Source organism: Tenrec ecaudatus, chromosome 3 (genome assembly GCF_050624435.1).
Source record: "Tenrec ecaudatus isolate mTenEca1 chromosome 3, mTenEca1.hap1, whole genome shotgun sequence".
NCBI lineage: Eukaryota > Metazoa > Chordata > Mammalia > Afrosoricida > Tenrecidae > Tenrec > Tenrec ecaudatus.
The window spans coordinates 182,285,373-182,308,742 of NC_134532.1; the positions used below are offsets into that span (position 1 = coordinate 182,285,373).

The following is a 23,370-nucleotide window of genomic DNA, read 5'->3' on the forward strand; positions in this document are numbered from 1 at the left end:
GCAGTCATTTGTTTCCACTCGTCCCCGGGAACCACACTGGGAAACAGCGCCACGCTGACGTTACACGTGTCACGCGTGGTGGAAATAAGCAAGTGAGAGGTGCCACATTCACAGCGACAGTTGGGTGATGCTCACAGGTCTCTGCGGGCACATCAGTCCAATGACACAGGAACAGAACAATGGGACAAGAGAGCTATTAACAGTCCCCTAGCCCTTTGTCATAAGGTTTGGATCCATGTTGCAACAGTGTGAAAATAAGAACACAGGACATGATATATGTAGATACTGCAGTAAAGTCACATTTGAAGAAAAAAAGGTGATTTATCAGTAAATACTTCAAGTTGCCTTCTTCCCCCGTGATAGCAACTGGCTGATGTTAAAGCATTCATTTTATATTGGTACCAAAATGATGGAAATACAAATTTCTAAAATCAATGGTTTGTACCCTGGAATGGAAAGTCCTGACCTAGAAAAAGTGACTAATACAACATCATTTTATAAAAGCCCATGAAATCAAGATAACTGTAAACAGAAGGTTTCTTTTTCTTAAGGAAGCTTCCATTTATGTACAGGAAGAAGGTATACCTGGCTCCAGTCTTTCATGCCTGAATCCATCTTAAATCTTTTAAGGAACAAGTCTTAGTTTCCTGTGCTGGTACCTAGGATTACAGGAATATTACCATTTCCCTTCTGTAGAACGTTAAAAGTCTAAATCAGGCATATGCTTTGAGCCAAGACCTGCTTTTCACATTTATGAACTTATTAAGCAGCCTAAAACTTAACATAATATGCTGCCTTCTGTAGTGCACAAATGAGCAAACCCACTTTTAACCGCCAATTATTTTTTACAGATACTTAAAAAATGTTTTGCATAGTTTTAAGTGCCACCAACAATCTTGAATGTGACAGACGGCTCCCTCTCACCCTGAAAAGGAAAACCAGCCTTAATTTCATTTAAATAATTACTCGCCTAAAAAGCAATACTCCACTACAAGCATTCATATATTCTTGGATACATTATGTGTTTGGGTAACCCACAGTCACAATGCTAAACATTTGGGGAAGCCAATTCAATGCATTTAATTTAGTACCATGTTCCTCAAATATTTAGTTATATATTGCTACATACATATTTAGATCACAAACTACTACTCATTCATTCTGTAGTCACATACTGTACAACTAATTGTTTCTTCTTTTAAAAGTCAGGCATACACTTAGGAAAATGAACCAATTACAAAAAACAAAGCAAAAACGAACCCTACTAGAACATTAGAGACTTCTAGAAAATCTCCCTGCCCTAAATGGGATCTAACTATATTGTTTTAATCTTACTCTTTGAGGTTTTAAAAACTGAAGGAAGCATGGAAAATTATAAAAATAAGTTCCACCAGGGTACTTCTTTCCTAGGCCTAAAAACTTAATGTCTTTGTTCTACACATTTAGATCAGAAGGGGAAAAAAGCAGTTACCTTGATTTATGTCTGGGGAAAAACATTCACAAAGAGGGCAGTGGGAAACGTACCAGAAAGGAAAGTGGGATATAACATTAATGCAAATGAGGTAAATAAAATTTTATAATTAAAAAAGTCCGTTATGGAAAACCTTTCAAGCCAAGTATTATCACCTGTTTTCCAATTTTCTGGGCACTAGGGATGTTAAAGTATAGTTAGAAGAGTAGTTACCCTCTGGGACTAATAAGTATAAAAATCAAAGGCAAGATATAGCTGCCTCCAAAAGCCAAGTAACTCCAAAGTTTTCTCTCTCCTTTGTCTAACCACAGAACAATTAAATATACCCTGATAATATAGGCAAATAGTAAACTATGTAGATGTACTCAATACTAAGAAATCCAAACATTACTTATATTACCAAGCCACCCTCCACTAAAAAAAAAACCCTAATCCTAGCTAACAGAGCAAATGTCCACAGTTTCACACTTCCACCTAACTTCAAAAAATAAAGTATAAGGTTTTAACTGTTTAAAATAAATTAAAAAAATCTTGTTTCCTTTGGCATCTTTAGAAAATAACTAAACTACAACAATAAAAGGAGATGATTGTATATAAAGAAATTCGTGCCTAAATGAATACATGGGGAAAAAACATAGCAACTTGTATTTATTATGCAATAATACCAACTACAAGAGTTTACTGCTGTTTAGAAAAGCCTTATGATTTTGGAAGAACCTTCACATCCTTAACATTACAATGTATTTCATAATTTTTTATTGCTTCTAGTATTAAGATTATTGAGAAGTCAAATGAAGTTATGCTGAAATTATGGTTCAAAACTTACTTTCCACCAAACACTTAACCATAATTTAGGATAAATAACAATTTAAGAAAACAAACCCTTATGTCTTACTACATACAGCCTTACTTTAATTCAGTCTGATTGTTACAACTTTATTATTTTGCATTGGTCCTGAAAATTTAGTAAACACTGTATGTCTACACATAGGACTGCCTGCATACGTCACTGAAATCTTTATAAAATGGTCACATCAGTGTTTGAGCTTGTCAAACTAACAATTTTCAAACTTTGAACTAAGAATGAAAGGTAACTTTAATATGGATAGAAAGTCTGACTATGTACAAGAGAAGGTAAAGATTTCAATTCTCATATTATCAGAAACATCATAAAGAAAGCTAGATTTGTAACACTCTTCTATTCCTATGTGCATTTGAAGTATGTACAGAAAAACATCAACACAGCTTTCATGTGTCCATATGGGGAAAATGCAAGCAGAGGGATTTTTGAAGTAGCCAATAAAGCAATCTCTATAAGCCCAAAATTAGGCTAAAAACTACTGCGGTTGATTGCATCCTTGCAAATTCTCAAAAGAAAATTTCATCTAAGACAGTTTTAAAAACAGAAAGATGTCAAATTAACTGTAAACTACACTGGGTTTGTTTTTTCATTAAGTCTGGGAATACTGCAACATCAAGTGTTTACTGTTTGGGGGCAGCTCCGTTTCACATTATTACGTACATGGGGAAGCTTTAAGAGTGTTTTAAGAACTGTGACACAACATTCCAAGCCTGGGACCTAAGAATGGAGCACGGGTCACTGCCCTCAACACACGTCCTCACCCAACAGTGTCAGCTGGGGGTGGTAGTGGGAAATAGGGGTTGATGTTCCAGTCTGTTGGCAAGGACAAAGAGTTCTGAATAAGGTCACCATCTTCAATTCTGTATAAATCTCATATCGAAGATTCTCGAATGCTTAAAACGGTGGTCGTCTTGGCAGCTACCCATCCTAAGAAGTCAAGTACAAGCATGCAAGTAAATTCACAGGCACAGAGGAGCCATGTTACAAACGGTTAAGGTAGCTGTGATGCACCACCAACAATCTGAATGGCCCTGACACACTCAAAATAGTATCTTAATTAGTCAACAAAATCCTGAAGCAAACTCTTGCTAGTCTTGGTACACCGCTAAATGCTAAAGTAGCATGTTTTTTCCATGGTTCTAGCTTAATTCAAAGAATTTTTACACTATCAAGTAAGAAAAAAATTAAAGTATTTCCCCTTTTTAAATTTACACAGACGTTTAATTAGCTTTATTTACAGAGCAGGATTTTTGTTTGTTTGTTTTTGTGTCTCCAATGGTGCCTAGATAACATCATTAGGCAAGAATGCCGGTTTAAAAGAAATCTATGCAGAATTCTAAAAATAACAGGTGGTGATGCTCCTCAAGAAGGGGCACGCGGGACTCTCAGCAGCTCTCATCCGACGCCTCAGTTACTCAGAAGCAATTCTGTTGCAGTCTCTACATCCCAGGATTTTGAAGACAAGGCCACTATTACTGCGTTCTGTAAAGAAAAAGGGACGCAAAAATTCTCCAAGAAGTACTCATAAAATATTATCTAATGAGAAATTTAATTTCTTTTCTGTAAGTTGTACTGCATTTGCAAAAAACAAAAAAGGCTCTAGAAATCAATGGGTAGAATCAACAACAAAAAACAAGAACCACTTATTTAAGTAACAACATAAAAACATTTTCTTAATGAAAACTAGATTTAGTTATTATGCCTCTCCTCGGAATCCCCACCCCCACCCCAGAGAAGGCGTAACAGCAATAATTTAAAAATCAATCCATATTTAAAAATCAGTATGTCTTTAAAGTACTTACCCTATCAAAGCCCATAGCACATAGATTTTCTATTTTTTTGGTGTATTCTGGACTAGAAACTGGTGCTCCAGCATACACATGTGCCCAAAGTCGAGCTGTTTGTTTGAACATTTCAGGATTTTGTTTGTACTGTGTGGGGGCAAAAAAATGATCCACATGTCAATACAGCTAAAAAAAAAGCCATACAGGTTGTTCAGTTCTTAATTACCCAAGTCTGTTTTTCCTTAAGTAATGAATTGACATTTAAAATAATTGACTTTCTATTGTAAAGAAGCTAAATCACTCAAGATGATTTACCGCATATATTTGTGTATAAGCCGAGTTTTTCCGCACAAAAAATGTGCTACAAAACTGGGGTTCAGCTTATACACAGGTCAGTGGTACCCCAGCAAGGTGTAACATCTCGCAGGTGATTGCCGTTCCTCCGCTGTTCATTCAACAGCTGTTGACACTGCAGGTCTTTGAATGTTTGTTCACTCACATCTAACCAATCAGAGCCATCCTATGACGTGGCCGGCTCCAATTCGCAGAAGCACCCATAGTGATTCACTTACGCCGGCCCCTGAACTGGTAAGGACGTGTCTGTGGCTGTGCTTCAGCTCTCCCCTCTGGTCTCTGTGTTAATTCACATCCTGCATTTCCCACTCTAGGCTTATATTCAAGTCAGTTTTTCTGGTTTCCCAGGTAATAATTAGGTACCTCGGCTTATACTCAGGTCGGCTTATACTCGAGTATATACGGTAACTTAACATTTTGATTCACATGTTACATCAACTGAAGACAAAGACAGATAACATTTAGCAGAAAATTCATGTTAACTGAGGCAATCGAAATCCTTTACAACTGTAGCTGTATACATTATACAATACTAAACTTGCTTCTAAAATGATGTGGATATTAACAACTGTGATCAACTTTCATATTAAACACAACTCAGGCTAGAAACTAACTGGACTTCACTGTGTGCTACACCTGTAATAGTGATTTAAAGAACCACACAGGCCAAGTTGTAACATAAAAAATTATTGACACATTATTTAGTAGTTTTTAAACACATGGGTCAGAATCAAGGGGATGACAACTTACAAGCAAAATGACGATACAGATTTCTAAAAGGCAAGGTTTCTCATATGTTTGAAACATTTGGCAACCACACCAAATTCACTGCCATCGAGTTGATGTCTACTGTACGACAGGGTGTGCCTGTCCCTGTGGGTTTCCAAGACTGTGACTCTTCACAGAGAACAAAGCCTAGTCGAGAGGCTGTTGGTTTCAAGCTACTCAAAGCACAATGCATAACCACTAGACACCACCAGGGCTACTGATTCCTTAGTAAGGCAAAAGAAAAATTTAAAATAACTGCTTAATTACCTTTGAGAAACATAACAAAGTTATACATAAAACAAGGAATGAAGTTTTTCTTAGGAAATAATGTTTCCCATAACAGATAATATATACATTAAAGTATTAAAGCATGAAGAGAAATTCATTAAAAGAAAAAGAAGCAGACTGTCCTTTTGGGAAAGCTAACATGGCAGATTGGATGAAAAGACATACAGGAAAAAAGAAGACATACAGAAATGAATGCAGTATGTTTTTAAAACAGTCATTTTATTGGGGGCTCTTACAGCTCTTATAACGTTCCACACATCACTTGTATCCAGCACATTTGAACATATGTTGCCATCATCATTTTCTAACATTTACTTTCAGTTTGAGCCCTTGAGAATGCAGCATTTTTAAATGTGAGTTTGAGAAACAATAATTTTGGAGATGCATAGAGGTTTGAAGATAGGTTGACTCATGTGTTAACACAGCAAACTAATACTCTGAATTCAAGCTACTGAAAAAATATACTCTCTAGAGCTGGTAAGTGACACAGCGACAGACACAGGCGCACACTTCAGTGAACACATCAATGTGGTACATTTTACACTATGGAATTTTAAAATGCAAAATACAGAGATCAATTAATCAGTGGCTTGGAGGGCTGGGGGTGGGGGAAGTAAAGAGGAAAATGAAACACTCTCAAGATAATAAAAAACCTCACTGCCAATAAGTCAAATCTGACTCATAGCGACCCTATAGGACAAGGTGGAAGAACTGCTAACCACGCAACACAAAAACCACTATGCCAGCCCTGCTCCTTCTAAACAGATTAAACACCTGTAATTTCTAGTGACGAGAAAAGCAGCATCAAATGCAGGTGAGGTGTGCACACTTAGACCAAGGCCGATGATGTCACGAAGAGAAAAGATTTCTGGTAAAGAGATGCCATATACAATTTTACAACTGAAAAATACATAGGCATTTATGTGTTCAGGTATAAAGATGTGATGTATCTATTGCCATATGTACATATGTCTGTGTATATATGTATATATGCGGGGGGCTTCAAAAAGTTTATGGAATACTCAATTAAAAGATAACTGAATTTTCCCACAACTTTTAGAAATTCCTCAGACATATGAGTTACATGTACTTCTTTTTTTTTTTTTCACTTGGTTCTTTTTTTTTTTTAATTAATTTTAACAATTTATTAGGGGCTCATACAATTCTTATCACAGTTCATACATGTTACATGTACTTCTAAGACATAACCACACACCGGTACTGCAAGACTGGTTTAGAACCATAGGCTTGCGGGACAGCTATGTTTTCCGTCACAATGTGGGGTGTACTACTTGAGATCTTAAAAGATCGCAAGCAATCATATAAGATACAATTATTCATTTCTACTCAACCAGAGAAAGGAATTAACAAAAGACTCAGAGAAGGAAATAGTAAATAGGAGTAATTATCTATCTAACCCACAGAATGAGAGAAAATGTGGAATAAAACTTAAATTCCTGAAAGAGGCTAGATGTACAGCACCAAGACTTTAAGAATCCCAAGACTAGCAGTCTAAGAGACCCTCCTTTGAACTTGAAACTGAGGCTATTTTTGAAATGGAAGCGATTTCTGTTGGTTACTTCTCAGCTAAATAATAGATATGCTCCTGAAATACACACTATTACCCATGAGAAATATGCTTCCTTAAACAATTAATTATATGTGATCAAATGGTCAATAGTTACCAAAAAGCAAAGATGAGAGGGCAAGCAAGGGAAGTGAAACTAATTAATTAATGGAAACGGAATGAAAAGTACTAGTAGAATTGTAAAAATTTACACTAATGGCAAAAAATAATTTGTGTGTATATTTTCACTTAAACACTTATTTAAATGATACAACCAAAACAGAATTAATGAGAATGGTGACACATTATGAAAAATATAATCAATCAATAATATGTACAGAAAAGAGCGCGCACACACACACACACACAGACACAAAAACCCCAATAATCTGTATAGAATTTACTAAATGGAAACCTTTTTTTCAGGGGAACTAATTTTGACTTGTAAGCTTTTACTTTAAACACAGTAAAATATTTAAAAAGAAAAAATTTCTGGAGACCAAGTTTGTAGACAGTTCAATTTATTTAAGAACTCTTTAGAGCGCAGACCCAAAGCCCAACTATGGAGAATGGAACATCACAGGGAGGGGGTGAGTCAATCAGGGTGCTGTAGAGCACTAATGGGTCACGCAATAGACCTCTGATCCCTGGAGGTCTCAATCACCCCACCCCCTCCCCACTATCACCTCAGTGCTGCCTCCCAATCTAGACTAAACAGGAGCATGAACATAGGTTTAGGCAAGAGATAAAACTCACAACACATGGAATCCAGGAATAAGGATGGAAATAGAGATGAAAAAAAGGGAGGGGGAGGGGAGCACCGATGACAATGAATGTCACATAACCGCACACCCCCAGCCAGGGGGACAACAACAGAAACCAGAGGGGAAGGGAGACAGTGTGAGATTGGAAAAGAACTATAATCTACAATCTATCAAACAATGGTCGGGGGTGCGGGGAGGGAGGGGAAAAAAGAGGAGCTGATTCCAAGGGCTCAATGGAAAGTAAATGTCTAGAAAAGAATGATGGAATTTAAGTACGAATATGTCAGATACAATTGATGTATGGTTTGTAACAAGAGTTGTAAAAACCCCCGATGAAATGATTTAAAAAAAAAAAACACCTCTTTAAATAATGAATTATAAAATTCAATCAAGTTGTTAATAGTAATGCTATAAAAGGGATTTATAGTAAAATAAAATTTTCATTTTATGAAACTAAAAGACCAATAAAGAATCTGGAAGAGGAAAGGACAACTATCAGAGTAGATGAAATGAGAACGATAAAGATTTTCAGCTAATAATGTGATCAGAGGAAGTAAACAAAAATAATAGAGAGAGATTCTGGGGCATGGAATCGACAGGGAAAAGGAGACATAGGTAGGAATCCCCAGTCTGTGACCTGGGTATTTAGCACAGCAGGTAATGGAAAGATAAGACAATAATGAACAGATAGACAAGTTTGCAGATGTTCAGATTCTGCACTCAGTTTTGGCTGTACTTGAGTATTCACGGAAAACTCACACGGAGTTTATTCAGTGGGAAAGTGGCTCTTGTGTGCAGAAGTGAGGTCAAGCCAGAACATTCATCTCTGTATAGGTAGGTGGTGAGAGCAGCGTGAAAATGAGCATCCAGTGAGAGCCCACAATGGAGAGTGAAACGGACAATGTCAAAACCAAGGCAATACATTTAAAGGGCAGAAGAGAGCAAATGCCTTGAGAATGATTGGGGCAGGGAATGTGCGGATGTGCTTTATACAATTGATGTATGTATATGAATGGATTGTGGTAAGAGTTGTATGAGCCCCTAATAAAATGTAAAAAAAGGAAAGAAAAAAAAAAGAAAATGATTAGGGCAAAGAATGTACAGATGTGCTTTATACAATTGATGCATGTATATGTATGGATTGTGATAAGAGTTGTATGAGTCCCTAATAAAAAGTTTTTAAAAAAAGAAATATGATCCTCAAGACATGAAAGATGGCATTTTCAAAATAATAAAAAGGCATAATGACATCGAGAGTACAAATGAAAAAAAATAAATACATAAAGGGCAGAAGAAAGTTGAGAACTAATTGTAGAAAGTGTTTCAGAAGTTAAGAAAAACATGTCTGAGTATGGGAAGGGAGAATGCTCAGAAAATCCTAATATGTTCCCACTCTCTCAACTTTCTGTACACTTGAAAACTTTGTTAGAAAAAAAACCCAAAAATTTAATAAAAATAAAATTTAAAAAAACATTGACTGCACACCTGATAGTATGCTAAAAATAAATAAGATTTTTACAGTGAAATCTGATGAAATACCTTCAAATTCAGCTTCAATAAGCTATGGTAATGTGTTAACAATTACAAAGCACTAATGTAAAACCTTAGGTTAGTATAAATCGAGTGCTTAAAAAGCCACCATCTTACCTGATTTGCTACTACTGCATCTTGTGGATCATCTGGTTCTGCAGCTGCCAACAGTGCTTGCAATGACAATAATACAGTACGAAGAGTCATGGCTGCCGCCCTGAAATTCAAAATAAGGAAAATAACCTTGTTAAGTGGCAATGGTAAAGTGGATGCTTCTGAATACTTATAAAACAAGAAACAACAAAAGACCACTAGACCTAAAAAGTAATTAGATTTTATCTTAACCATAGTCAATCACTGATCTACCTATTATATTTTCTTCACAGTGGGCCATTGTTTGCTGGACAATTCAAACCATCCAACCAAGCCTTCTTTGTTGTTGTTGCCAACATCCTCTTCAGCTTTCTCCACTGCCTGCCCGCTACTCATTTACAATACAAAGTGATAAAACCTTTCCTGTATCAATAAACAGCTTGTGAAACTTACCTTCAATGGTATTCTAAACCAACTAAAAACCAAGTGATTCAATAGTTCATTGAAACATGCCATTATGTCTCGATTCTATTCAGTTCTATTCAAAAACTTTTTGAAGGAAACATTAATCTAGCAAACAAGCACCTACCGACCCAGCAAGAATTATCAGCCTTTCTACTAAAAATTGTTACATATTTTTAAGTATTTAACTCTTTAGCAAAACTGAGGGGCAGTTTTGAACTCAAAACTGACCCAAAAAACTTCAAATACTCTAACTTTAGATTCAATTCATAGCAACCTCAAAAAACAAGTTTACTACAAAATTTTGTATGCTTCTAAATTCTCACAATTATGTAGGGGTGAAGAGATTTTACCATTTTTGGTTATCCAAAAGAAAATAAATGTAAAAAGAAAGAAAAAATAAAATAAAGATGAATACAATAATCAATGGGGGAAAATAACACCAGAAACAATGTAAGGAGGAAGAGGGGGGTTGAGAATATGCATAGGATGACTCAATAGCATCTAACAATATGCATACACACATCATCATTACCTGGATCAATACATAAAGGATTTCCAGCTCTTGAAAAGCCTCTCTTTTTGTGTCCCTCCCACACAGACCTGCTCTCATCCAACCATGAGCCTCATTGTTATCACCACGTATCAGATGTGGCTGATTTGAAAGCTCTTTTATGTCTGGCTTTTATCACTGATGATGTGCATGAGACCACCCGTACTGTTTACAGTAATAGTATGGTCTTCAACTGCTAGGTACTGTTGTTCCACCATAGGATTCTATCATCGATCCACTCTACTGCTAAGCCAGGAGTCCTCAAACTTTTTAAACAGGGGGCCAGTTCACTGTCCCTCAGACCCGTTGGAGGGCCAGACTGTATTTAAAAAAAAAAAAAAAACTACGACAAATTCCCACGCACACTGCACATATCTTATTTTGAAGTGAAAAACAAAACGGGGCAAAAACACCCCGGCAGCCTAGATAAATAGTTTGAGGACCCCTGGAAGACATTTGGGTTATTTCCAGTTTGAGGACAGTCTGACTGAAAGTGCCATGAAAGATCTTCTAATTAGCCTTTTGCTGGACATGTCCTCATTTCTTCTGGATACAGACCCGAGTGTGGAGCTGCTGAGCCAAAGGGCGCGTGTGTCTACTTTTAGTCAGCTGCTGCCAGTGCTAACAGGAGGGGCCATTTTTAAGCAATGCGTGACACCCAACTGCAGGGGTTTGGTGCCCCCTCAAGTCAATTCCAACTCACAGCGCCCCGACAGCAGGGTGTCCTGCACTGTCAATCTTCACAGACACAGACGGCCACATCTTTAGCAACACTTAACCACTGTGTCACCAGGACTCCTGCTTGGGCAATGGTATCCAACTGTGATAATAATTTTTATTTAATTGATGACTAATGATGACAAGCAAAGTTTATTATCTAGCAATTCTCTTCAGCAAAGTGCCGTATTTTTTTAAAAGTCTAGCAAAGAAACCAAGTTTGCTGACATAACAAAGGAAATCCAAGCGAGTGCTCTTGCTATCCCCACACGAGCTTGTGTTTGAATACATCAGGAGCTTAGGCACACCACTGGCAGGCCACATGCCGAGAGGCATCACAGATTTAAAAATTCTTGCCACAACAAAGAAAGTATAATAAATGCTTGTGCTCTGAGGTACACATTAAGTATAACCTTGGAATTCATATGAGAGAAATGGCAAATAAAAAAATCTCTTACCATTGATCTTTCAGAATATCCAAACAAATAGCCCCCGTGACAGAACTAATATTAGGATGCCATATTTTAGTGATAAACCGGACCTAGAATATAAAGCACACTTAAGTTTTTAAATAACAACAAAAACATACATACAATATATATGTATATATGTGTGTACATACATATACAGTGTAAGTAGAACTTAAAAAGTAAAATCCTATTTTAAAAAGTCCATACTTCTAGTCACCACTTTACCTAAAGGAGAGAAAGGTTTAGATGTCAAACGTGCAGGAAGCTGAACACTGTCATGGACATCTGAAACCTTTTCACCATCCAAACCACTACTGGGCGTCTACAATTTACCTAGTGTAAAATTAAATATTATGAGCAATATAACTAGGTAAAATGGCACATTGTAAAAAAAAAATTTTAAGATAGTAAATGGCACTTTTCCTAGTGTAAATTGCGCGTAACATAAATTTGAGTGAGAAAATTATGTAAAGTCCATGCATGGGAGTACAAGTGGGTGTAAGACTGTAACACTTTAAAAAAATAGTTCAAATACTTGAACATTTACGTTTCACACTTCCAACAATGTAGAGATATCAATGCTTAAAAGATTTAAAAATCCTATAACCAGTTGCTCAGCATGGCGACTCATGATGAAGCGATCACAGAACTGTGCACCACAGGGCCTTCTATGGCTGACTGTAGAAATAGGTTGTAAACTGTCCCTGCATGGGCTTCCTCTTAGCCCCCAAATGTGTTAAGAGTTCTATACTTGGTAAGAAAAGAAGCTTACGCAAGATCAAATAGCTAGTTAGCAATTAAAATATCAATCCCATAAACTATGATTCCAAATCTGAGTCTTTCATCACTTCACTATTTGCCTCTGCACCAAAGAAACCAATACAGGAACAAGGCCAACTTTTCAGACCACCATGAAATGAAACCATCACCTCTCTTCTACACTACGATTGTAAGAGCTGGCAGGTGTCAACCTAACAGCTGACATACAAGCTCCTGTGCCGAAATTTTATATTCATTTAATATTCAATAAACTAACTTTGATGTGCCAAGCAATGTTTTAAGTACTTCTTCAACCTGTACTCCATGTGTAAGCTGTTTATGGGAAGAAGGAAACAAGATAGCTTAATTTCGTTTCTCTTCTTGTGACTTCTTGAATTGTCAGCAATATTTGTTTTTCACTTATAATAAGCTCACTCCCTCCAGCTCCTATGCCACCTGAAAAGACATTTAAAATCACTAATGACTTCAGAATGCTTAATACTTACGGGCACTTTCTACTCCAATATGCATTGGTCTTTTAAAAACTTATTAAAAGATCATTTTATTGGGGGATCTTACAACTCTTATAACAATTCATACATCAATTGTATCAAGCATATTCGTACTTATGTTGCCATCATTCTTTTCCAGACATTTACTTTCTATTGAGCCCTTGCTATCAGCTCCTCTTCCATTCCTCCCCCCTTGTTATTGCTTTTAATAATATCTATTTCTCTCCACTCTGAGCTGCCAACGGAGTTCACTCTTCCATGAACAAGTCATTCAGATTTGGTTAACACAAGGTAATACAGAGAGGCACCCTGCAATGGCCGTACGTGATTGTTGTCTGCGTACCCTGCTTGATGCTGCATCCTCTGCACAGTCCTCCAGGCCCCTTGACAGGTAAATGTTTCCAACCTGTCAGAGCCGCGTGTCCCATTTGGCACTCACTCGGCTTACTCCTGGCCAGTTCTTCCAAGAAAGGAAGCTACCCTATTACTTTTGAGTCCCAAGCCCATAGTAAGCTTCCCAACAAGCGCGAGCTGGTCAAAACACAAACACTGAAAATACTGGGAAGGGGTGGTGGAAGTAGGCAAACAAATGTAGAAAGTACACATGATTTGTACAAAAATAAAAGTTATTCACTTGGAAAAACTACCACCTCAAAACCTCATCTTCCAAATAGCACACAGCAGACCATACACCAGGTTTACTTTGCAGCACAAAAGCTGAGACAAAAAAACTTTTCCTAATTTCAGTTCCAAGCTGTGCCCCTTCAGTCAACACCCTCCCCCAACACCTTGATGTGGGGCCATACGAAGACTGGTATTCTAAAATACAAGAGGTAAATTATGTTAAGTGCACCATAGATGTCCCAGTGGTTATGTAAACGTTAAGGCATTTATCATTTTTCTGCTAGGGTACAGGTGTCTCTAGACTTTATTGCCTTCCATCGCGTTCTCTCCATCATTTCTCCATACTAAAACCAAAGAGACCCTTTTGAAACAAATCGGATGTCAAGGACCTTAAAAAACTTCTAGCAATAGCCACCTGGGGGATCTCAACCCCCCACTTCCAACTCATATTCCCCAGTCTCCACTCCTGTTAAATGAGTTGAATTCAAGATTTTTTAAATCATTTTACTGGAGGCTCATACAGCTCTTACATACATCATGCACATTTGTACGTATGTCGCCATCGTCATTTTCAAAACATTTTCTTTCTACTTAATCCCTTGGTATCAGCTCATTTTCCCCTCCCTCACTCTTGAACCATTGATAATTTATAAATTACTATTATTTTTTCATGTCAAGACTTTCTTTTTGCCTCTGGGTCTTCATAAAATTCTCTCAGTGACATACCTCGATATTATTTCATCTTGACTTGTCCCCACAGCACCGGGTATTTTACTATGTTCAAAGTACTAATCATACTTCAATAATCACTTTCTTACTTGTCTAGTCTTGCGTAGAAGAGACTGTAAATATTTGTTTACTAGAGTAAACACAGGACCTGAAAGTGCTTGAAAATGAAGAAATGTACAACTAACATATGACAAATGTATTACATAGCACTTTTCTCAAATGCAGTGCAGGCTAACTAAGACATTCCTATAAAGAAGGTTTACATGCAACAAACATTTCTTCATAACACATATATCCACAAAATTTGACTTTTGAGTGAAAAACATGAACAAAATAACTATATCCCATAATTTCAATAGCTGAAAAAATTCATAGCATTGTGAGTTAAAAACAAAAACTGGTTTAATGCTTTTAACAAGATTGGAAAATAGACTTAATTACCAATGAGGATGTAACATTTATGGCTTGAGCAAATGGCATAAGGTTATATGAACTGTGTACTTTTTTTGTGAGTGTGTCTTGCTTTTTAAAGAAAGGTCCATGCAAACAAATTATGCGCACGGCACCAGGAAATACCAGGACTAGGGAAATTATGAAATAAGAGTTTTTTTCTTTGAACTACAATCTACAGTTAGGAATAAATACTTATGAAATTGTAAATGATGCAATAAATTAGTTAATTATCAAGAGAATGTTTCATTGTCTATCAGTAGATATAAGTTTTTATTATTTAGTGATCTAACACTTATCTCCTTTCTCATCAACTACCCCCTTTCAGGATTTTCACTTGTTTCCCTGTTCTTCAAAGTCATGTCATAATGTCACAAATTAATAACCACATCTCCCCCCCACATTTGCTCTGTATGTTTGTATTCAATCAATCAGTTAATATCCATTTTATTTTGCCACCCACGATCCTACCATTAATCTTTTATACCAGGAAAATGTAAAATCAAGAGCTCTCACAACAGGTGACACATTTAGAATCGTGTATATGTTTTAAAAAAGAATAAATCTTAAGTACTATGTATGTAAAAAACAGCGAATTTACAAAACAAAAATAAAGGAAGCTATTCTTAGTAACCTATATTGGACTCCCATCAACATCCCTAGCTCCTCCTACAAGATAAATCCTACACTTTAACTTAAAAAAAAAAAGTTATTTAAAAAATAATTTTATTGGGGATTCATCTTATCACAATCCACACATACATCCATTGTGTAAAGCACATGTGCACATTTGCTACCCTCAACATTCTCAAAACATTTGCTCTTCACTTAAGCACTTGGTATCAGCTCATTTCCCCCCTCCCTGTCTAATGAATCCTTAATAATTTATAAATTATTTTGTCATATCTTTACATTGTCCGATGTCTCCCATCACCCACTTTTCTGTTGTAGATCCTTGAAATTGGTTCCTCCTTTCAACCCCACCCTCCCGGTATCGCCACTCTCTGCACTGGTCTTGAAGGGAGCACCTGTCCTGGTTTTCCCAGTTCTTATCTGTACTAGCGTGCATCCTCTGGTCTAGCCAGATTTGTAAGGTAGAATTGGGATCACGACAGTGTGGGGGGTGGGAAGCATTTAGGAACTAGAGGAAAGTTGTATGTTTCACACACTGCACTCTGACTGGTTCCGTCTCCGCCCTGCAACCCTTCTGCTGTAAGAGGATGTCCAGTTGCCTACAGATGGGTCTTGGGTCTCCAATCTGCACTCCCCCTCATTCACAATGATTTGATTTTTCGTTCTTTGATGCCTGATACTGGATACCTTCAACACCTCCTGATTACACAGGGTGGTGTGCTTCTTCCATGTGGGTATTGTTGCTTCTGAGCTAGATGGCTGCTTATTTACTTTCAAGCCTTAAGACCCCAGACGTTATATCTTTTGATAGCTGGGCACCATCAGCTTTCTTTACCGTATTTGCTTATGTGCTCACGTTAATTCTTATAATAGACAATTTTAGTCTCTACTTCATGGTAGAGAATTTGAGTTCTATTTCCATAAAGATCTCCCAGTTTCATGTACATGAGAATTCCAGGTTACAATATTACACTAGCTTCAATTAATTTCTTGTGCAAAATGCTATTTTAAAGATGCATGCACAGAAATGGGTACTCATTAAAAGCGGTGTATATCCTCAATTTCACATATGAAGGTATTTAGGTGACCTCAGGAAAGAGAGTAAAATGCACAACTGACTTTCCAGTATATAAATGCACAAATCACTGGACTAGAGGTTTTAAATAATCTAATAGGTTTTTCTTTTACTGGTCATTGTTTGTTGTTTTAACCAATGGAATATATTACAGTTTAAACTAGAAATAACATTTATTGTATACTGTAGGGTTGCTATAAGTCAGTATCGATACAATGGCAGTTAAGTTTTTGGGTATGTATTAGATAAAATGCTTTCTACACTATATCCAACTGACCCAAGTTATCAAGGGGCTTCAAAAATTTTGTGAAATAACTGTATTAAAAGATAATGGGAGTTTTCTACAAACATTTTGAATCCATCTCCTATGCTTTCTCTGTGAGTTAACTTATGTCCTTCTGATCAGCAATTTTGTTTGAGATAAAACAAAAATTTCTGTGTCCACGTTAACATAAATGACTGTTTTAAGCTTTTTCTCAGATTTTAACTGTGCAGAGCATAAAAAACCAGCTAACGTCAGCTTTTACTTCATAGTGTCTAATGATAAACCTGAATTTATATATTAAACATTTGTGAATACATGATACAGAAAGGAAATTAAACACTCCCTAATATTTCCATTTCATCTTTTATTACCAATTAGTGCATATATATATATATTTTTACTCTGTGCTCAATAACATGCACTATTAAAATTTATTGCTATTAAGGGAGATGCATATTTATTTAAAATGCTAAATTCCAACTATAAGTAACTAGCTAAAGTGAAAGGGATATAAATTTGGCTTGACAAATTTGGAAGACTTTTTAACTTCTCAAAGAATGAGTTAGCAAAAATATGGGTCAGAAATCAAGATAGAAAACTCAGTTTAGTTTGAATTTTCATATACTTTATATATTTTCTCATTCTATTGAAAAAAAGAAGAGGATAATAAAAGCTATTCAGCCATGAGACCAAAGTACCAGATAGTTCCTTACTACTATTATTGAAGCAATACTGATCAAAAGAGAAAAATATAAAATAGAATTTAAAATTCTCATGGACTTCAACCTTTCTGGAGCTATGAAGACCTGCTCAATATCAGGAAACACTGGTCCTGAGATATTTTTTAAACCTCAAAACAAAAACATTCCCAAAGTCTTCTAAACGTTTAGAAAATTGGACAATAATTTAGCTAACAAGTAAAAATTAATGCATTTCACATTTTGCTCTTTTAATAACTTTATTAAACTAACAAGTCAAAAGATTAGATAGAAAGGTCAGGGGGCAATGAGTTTTATTTATTGAGGAAGAACAATTCAGAAATGGAGGGTGAGAATGGTGCACAACTCAGATTTTAATTAACATCACTCAAATGTACATGTACAAACTGTTGATCAATATAGGCTTGGCTGAGTACATTCTCATTGAAACAAAAATGAAAAGATAATTTTAAGTTTTCTAAGAATAAGAAATGCATGTTGAATAAATTTTTTTCAAAGTTACTTCAAGAACTAAAGGAAATATATTAAAGCACCTAAAAGCAAAGTCGGGCCTATGCAGCCACGCTGGAGCTGTTAAAGACGAGAGGACCCAAACAAGCACCTAACTGAGCCTCTCGGGGTTCAGGAACCATCACCACAGCCCAACAGTGAGCCACTCGCTCTCCCCGCTCCACCAACACTGCGCACACCGCAGTCACTGCTCCACTAAGTCACTGCTTAACAACTGCCTTCGTGGAATGACCCCTCTCGTATTTTAAATAATAAACGAAACCATACAATACGTGCATTTTGGTGCCTAATTTCTGTGGTTCAACCATGTAATTATTTTTAAAGTGAATGATATTCTGTTGCATGAGTATATTCTACTTTATTCATTCATTAATTCATGGATATTTGGCTTGTATTTAATTTTTGCCATTATGAACAGTGCTGTTATGAATACTCATGTACCGCCTGTCTGTACAGCGTGGAGACAAACGTTTCTGTTTCTTTTGGGTAGATATGCAGAAGTGAAAATTCTGAGTCATGTCAACTCTATACTTACCATTTTCATCAGTAGTGAATTGAATTCTACAGAGTTTCAATTTACAGAACAATTTACGTGTCAGTGCTATTATTTTTAAATGATCTTACAGAGGAATTATTTTAGGAAAAGCTTCTTAAAGTGGTAGTTGTTAGCACTGGGTAAAATTTACTAAGGTCTAGTCTAACTCTGCTTTCAATGTTAAACTGGTAAATTCTTCTTCGGTTATTTCGGCTTGAGACGTGCCAAGCACATCTTTTCCTTTTGGTTTCTAAGTCCTTGCTTCTGCACATTTCATTGTAATACTCTCTCCGCTAATCACCTATTAAAAACCTTCTGTTCTCTTCTTTCACTTCGTCTTTTTGTGCACACACTAGCCACTCTACATTCAAGAGGAAGTTTCAGTTTCTTCTGACATCTATTCTAGTCGTTTTTCTCTATCCTGTCTTTTTAATGAGCTTTCCTTTCTCCGTGTACGGTCCTTGATGTCACCCACAATTGGTCACTAAAGTTCACTACTTCAAATCTATTCTTAAGATGGTCTCTAAATCCAGGTGTGATATAATCCACATCCTAATTTGCATCTGTCATGCCTTTTATCAATTTCTTCAGCTCAACTTATATTTAACAAAGGAGCAACTGATGGCTTCTTTCAAAGTTGGCTCCTGGCCCTGTTCTGACTGGTGCTAGCTAGTTAGCTTCTGAACATCTGTAGAAGTGGGTAAAAATCTTTATAATTTCTTCACCTTTGGCACTAGTGGTTGGTATGTACATCTGAATAATAGTCCTATTAACTGATCATTCTTGTAGGCATATGGATATTATCTTAGTACTGACAGCATGGAACTTGAAGATAGATTTTGAATGTATTATTGACGGTAAATGCAACATCTTTTCTCTTGAATGTGTCCTTTCTGGCACAACAGAACTGAATTTTTAAAATTGTCCTTCACAACAAATATTGATGACTTATTCTTATAATGGAAAATCAGCAGGGTATATATCAAAGTATATGCGTATAAGCACACCAAAAAAGTGAGCATCCCAAACTAGTGAGTGATCCAAATTCATCTCAGAATTCCTCTTACCGTCTGTTCTGTGTAAATTCTACAAGATTCTCCGAGTACCTGCTATCCCACATAAATTCAAGGTCATTGGCTAGAAGCTATGCTGCTGCTAGGTCAAATTGTTGCAGCCACTCTGTCAACCCATCTCATTGAAACCTTGTATCTTTTTCGTTGCCCCTGTAACTTTACCAAATATGCTGTCCTTCTTCGGGGACTGGTCTCTCCTGACAGTTCCAAAGTATGTAAGATGAAGTCTGCCACCTTTGCCTTTAAGGAGCACTCTGGCCATGCTTTTCCCAAGACAAATCAGTTTGTCCTTAAAGTAGCCAATGTACTTTTAATATTCTTCTCCGGCCAATTCAAATGCTTCGATTCTTCTTTGGTCTTCCTTATTCGGTGTCTAACTTTCACACATGCAAATGAAGCAATGGAAAAATACCATGCCTCGGGTTAGGTGCACCTTAGTCCTCAAAGAAACACCTTGCTTTTCCATTCTCCACGAAGGTCTTGTGCAGCACATTTACCTAATGCAAGTCATCTCTGGATGGCCGCTTCCATGAGCATTGATTGTGGATCCAAGCAAGACAAAAATCCTCGACAACTTCATTCCTTTCTCCATTTTTCCATGTTATTACCAGCGGTCCGGTGGAGTTATAATCTATACTGAAAACTGCAGTCTCTCATCTTCACCAGCAAGCACTTCAAGTCTTCCTCACTTTCAGCAAGCAAGGTTGTAGCACCTGCAGACTGCAGGTTGTTAATAAGCTTTCCTACAATTCTGATGCTACATTCTTTTTCATGTAAGCTGCCTTCTCTGGTGATTTCCTCAGCATAAAGATGGAACAATATGGTGAGAGGATACAACCCTGTTGCACATCATCCCTAATTTTAAACCATGTAGGATCATTCCCTGGTTCTGTTTGTACAACTACCTCCTGATCCATGCATGCACAGGTTCTGCCTGAGCACAAGTGTTGTGGAATCCTCATTCTGCTCAAGGTTAGCCACAGTTTGCTGATTCACATAGTCGAATGCCTTAGCAGTAAATAAAACACAAGTAAACATTCTCTGGCATTCTTTATTTTGACCCAAGATCCCTAGTTCCATTGTCCTCTTCTGAATCTTGCCTGACTCTGGCAACTCCTTGCCAATGTACTGCTACAACCATTGTATAATCTTCAGCCAAATTTTATTCGCATGTGTTATCATGCAAGCTATAGAACACAACAAAGTTGAAGATATTGTCCCTAACGTCAAAAACATGAAAGTTAAGATAGAGACGCAAATTGGTACACATATCAGTACTAAATATATGGTACAAAATGGTTTTGAGAGAGTAGAGGGAGATAGATCATTTTAAACAATATGGAAATAGACAAAAACTCAAATAATACCAGAAAAAAACATAGAATAAGCATCATCTATGCAATAAAGTACATTGTTTATTATGGCTCTTTAGGCCTAACTTGACTTTTTTTTATACCCACCAAATGACCTTCGTTTTCTTAAAAGATCTGGGTAAAACAGCGAGAGGTAAGAAGGTGTAGGTAATGACTGAACTTAATGATTCAGTTGTGAGTGGTTATACAGGTTGTCAATGATGACTGCCATTCTGTTGGGTATAAAAGAGCCATCTTGGGGTGGCAGTGGTGGTGGTGGTGGTGGTGGTGGTGTGTGTGTGTGTGTGTGTGTGTAAGGGAGCCAGCAGGCATTTACTACCAGTAAGAGAGAAGGGCCAGGAGTGTGCATGACACCTCCTTGATCCAGGAGACAGCTCTGACACCAGAGGAGCAGCCACAGTAGAACCAGGAGACAAGCATGCTGGACTTCCCAGCCCAGAGAGCAAGTAGAAATGAGTGATTTTCGGCAGGAGGCTGGCTGGAGGAACTGAATTGGCTACTAGAGCTGATGCCTTCAGGTTAACTTACAAAGTGGCATGCCTTGGGGCACTTAATAAAACTAAACTCACTGCCATCAAGTCAATCCTCATTCACAGCAACCCTATTGGACAGGGTAGAACTGCCCTACGAGGATTCTAAGACTGTAACTCTTCATGGGAGTAGGAAAGCCTTGGCTGTCTCCCAAGGAGTAGCTGGTAGTTTTCAAGTGCTGACTTTGAGGTTAGACATCTCAACGCATGGCTACTAGGACACCAAGGCTCCTAAGGGCAACTGTCCAATTGCTTTGTAACATTGCCTGAGCTAAGTGGCCATGAACCATAGAGCAACTTGCCCTGACTGAACAACTGTATTCTGAGCATTACTCACCTGAACTGTAGCCTGATAATTTCCCTAAAAAATCTCACCACTGTGAGCACTGTCAGAATTGCTGTGGCCATTGGACTAAGTTATAACATCTAGTTGAAAAGCAGCATGGGTCTTGAAAGGGGTGGGGGGAGAGTGTCTGACCTCTGCCCTGTGGCAATCGGCCTTGGAAGCTCTCGAGATCTGATGCCAACCTCATGTCATTTCCCTTCTCCTATAATCTATGAATAAGCAAAGGGAGTCCTGGTGATGGAGTGCTTACTCACTGGGCTGCTAACCTCAAGATCAGCAGTTCAAAAACACTAGCTGCTGCTTGGGACAAAGCTGAGACTTTCTACTCCTGTAAAGAGTTGCAGTCTCACAAACCCACAGGAGCAGTTCTATTCTGATTTACAGAGGTGCTAGGAGTCAGTATTGACTCAAAGGCAGTGAGATAAACAGCAAATAGTCTAGGCTGGATATTGAAACACCTGCTACAGGTGGCTTCAGAGTAGTAGAAAATTAGGAGTGAAAAACAAGACTGGGTTGGGTTACGAGAGGTTTTAAATGCCAAACTAAGGAGTTTCAGCCTTCCACAGAGAAAGAAGATGAAAACTGTACTTCATGAAGAGTTCTAGAACAGCAGTAGAAAGCATATGTAGGACTAGCAAAGACAGAAGGCAGCCTAAATAACATAGCAAACAAAAACGCTCAGAAGTCAAATGACAAAAATAAAGTGGATGCAGGAGAAGAAAACTGGCTTCATGCCGGGTCCTCCTATGTGGGTGTACATGCATATGGGCAGACCTACCTGGGGACTGATAGAGGAGAACAGTGTCTCGGTTCCTAAGACCATCAGAAAACATGTATTTCTGACGGGATAAGGACCCCTGTTAAAGGGTCATGACCCACAGGTTGAGAACCACTGAGTCAGAGTATAACTTCACATTTCCATGCTTTATATGATCCTCCAGCATTCTATTCCATCCCTCCATCCGCCCCACTTTTATCTTTTTACTTTTGTTCAAATTAATCGCGATGTACTTATCTTATCTGCTAATTTCCCCCTGTTAAAATTGAGTTCTATAAAAGAAGTAACAGTATTAGTCCTATTTGGTATAGAATTCAGTTTCCCTAAAAAGCATATTTCTCTGAGGCAAGTAGGAACCTCTTTCTACTTGTCTAGGGTTCCTATAAATTTAGGAACACTGGATGTTTCTCTAGACAGAATTTAAGCCATAATAAGATAAACATTTTATTTTTGTCTAAAGCCATCACTGGCTGACTTTGAATAAACTTGCTTTTAATTTAATTGCAAAAGCAAAACTTCTGCTAGTTCATGAAATCTTATCCACACTAAATTCTTACATGGTACACAACTCAGAAAGCTATGGTTTTAATAGGCACTAAATGGGCCAAGAAATGTACTATACTTTCAAAGTTCATGCACAAAAAGAGGCTTACCGTACCTTAGGGGGATTAAATGGATAGGTTTCTGGTATTTTTATCTCTAGTTGGTATCTTCCTCCTAAATGGGGGAAAACAGAAAGTTAAGCATGCTGCCTGCCTCAAAGAGATGATGCCACG

General features: G+C 37.3%; 1 protein-coding gene across 4 annotated transcripts in view; it reads right to left on the reverse strand.

Moving 5' to 3' along the window:
- Positions 1-3,532: 3,532 nt before the first annotated feature.
- The window catches only part of UBE2K (ubiquitin conjugating enzyme E2 K), a 48,819-nt gene continuing 28,981 nt past the window's right edge, over positions 3,533-23,370 (reverse strand). For 3 of the 4 annotated variants that reach the window (XM_075544415.1, XM_075544414.1, XM_075544418.1), the window contains 5 exons: positions 23,253-23,311; positions 11,672-11,754; positions 9,506-9,605; positions 4,136-4,264; positions 3,533-3,815 (listed from right to left, as the gene is read on the reverse strand). In XM_075544415.1, coding sequence (XP_075400530.1) covers positions 3,741-3,815; positions 4,136-4,264; positions 9,506-9,605; positions 11,672-11,754; positions 23,253-23,311 — 446 coding nt within the window. In that variant the 3' untranslated portion in view covers positions 3,533-3,740. The remainder of the gene's footprint in view (positions 3,816-4,135; positions 4,265-9,505; positions 9,606-11,671; positions 11,755-23,252; positions 23,312-23,370) is intronic. The other variant, XM_075544416.1, reaches the window with a different exon arrangement.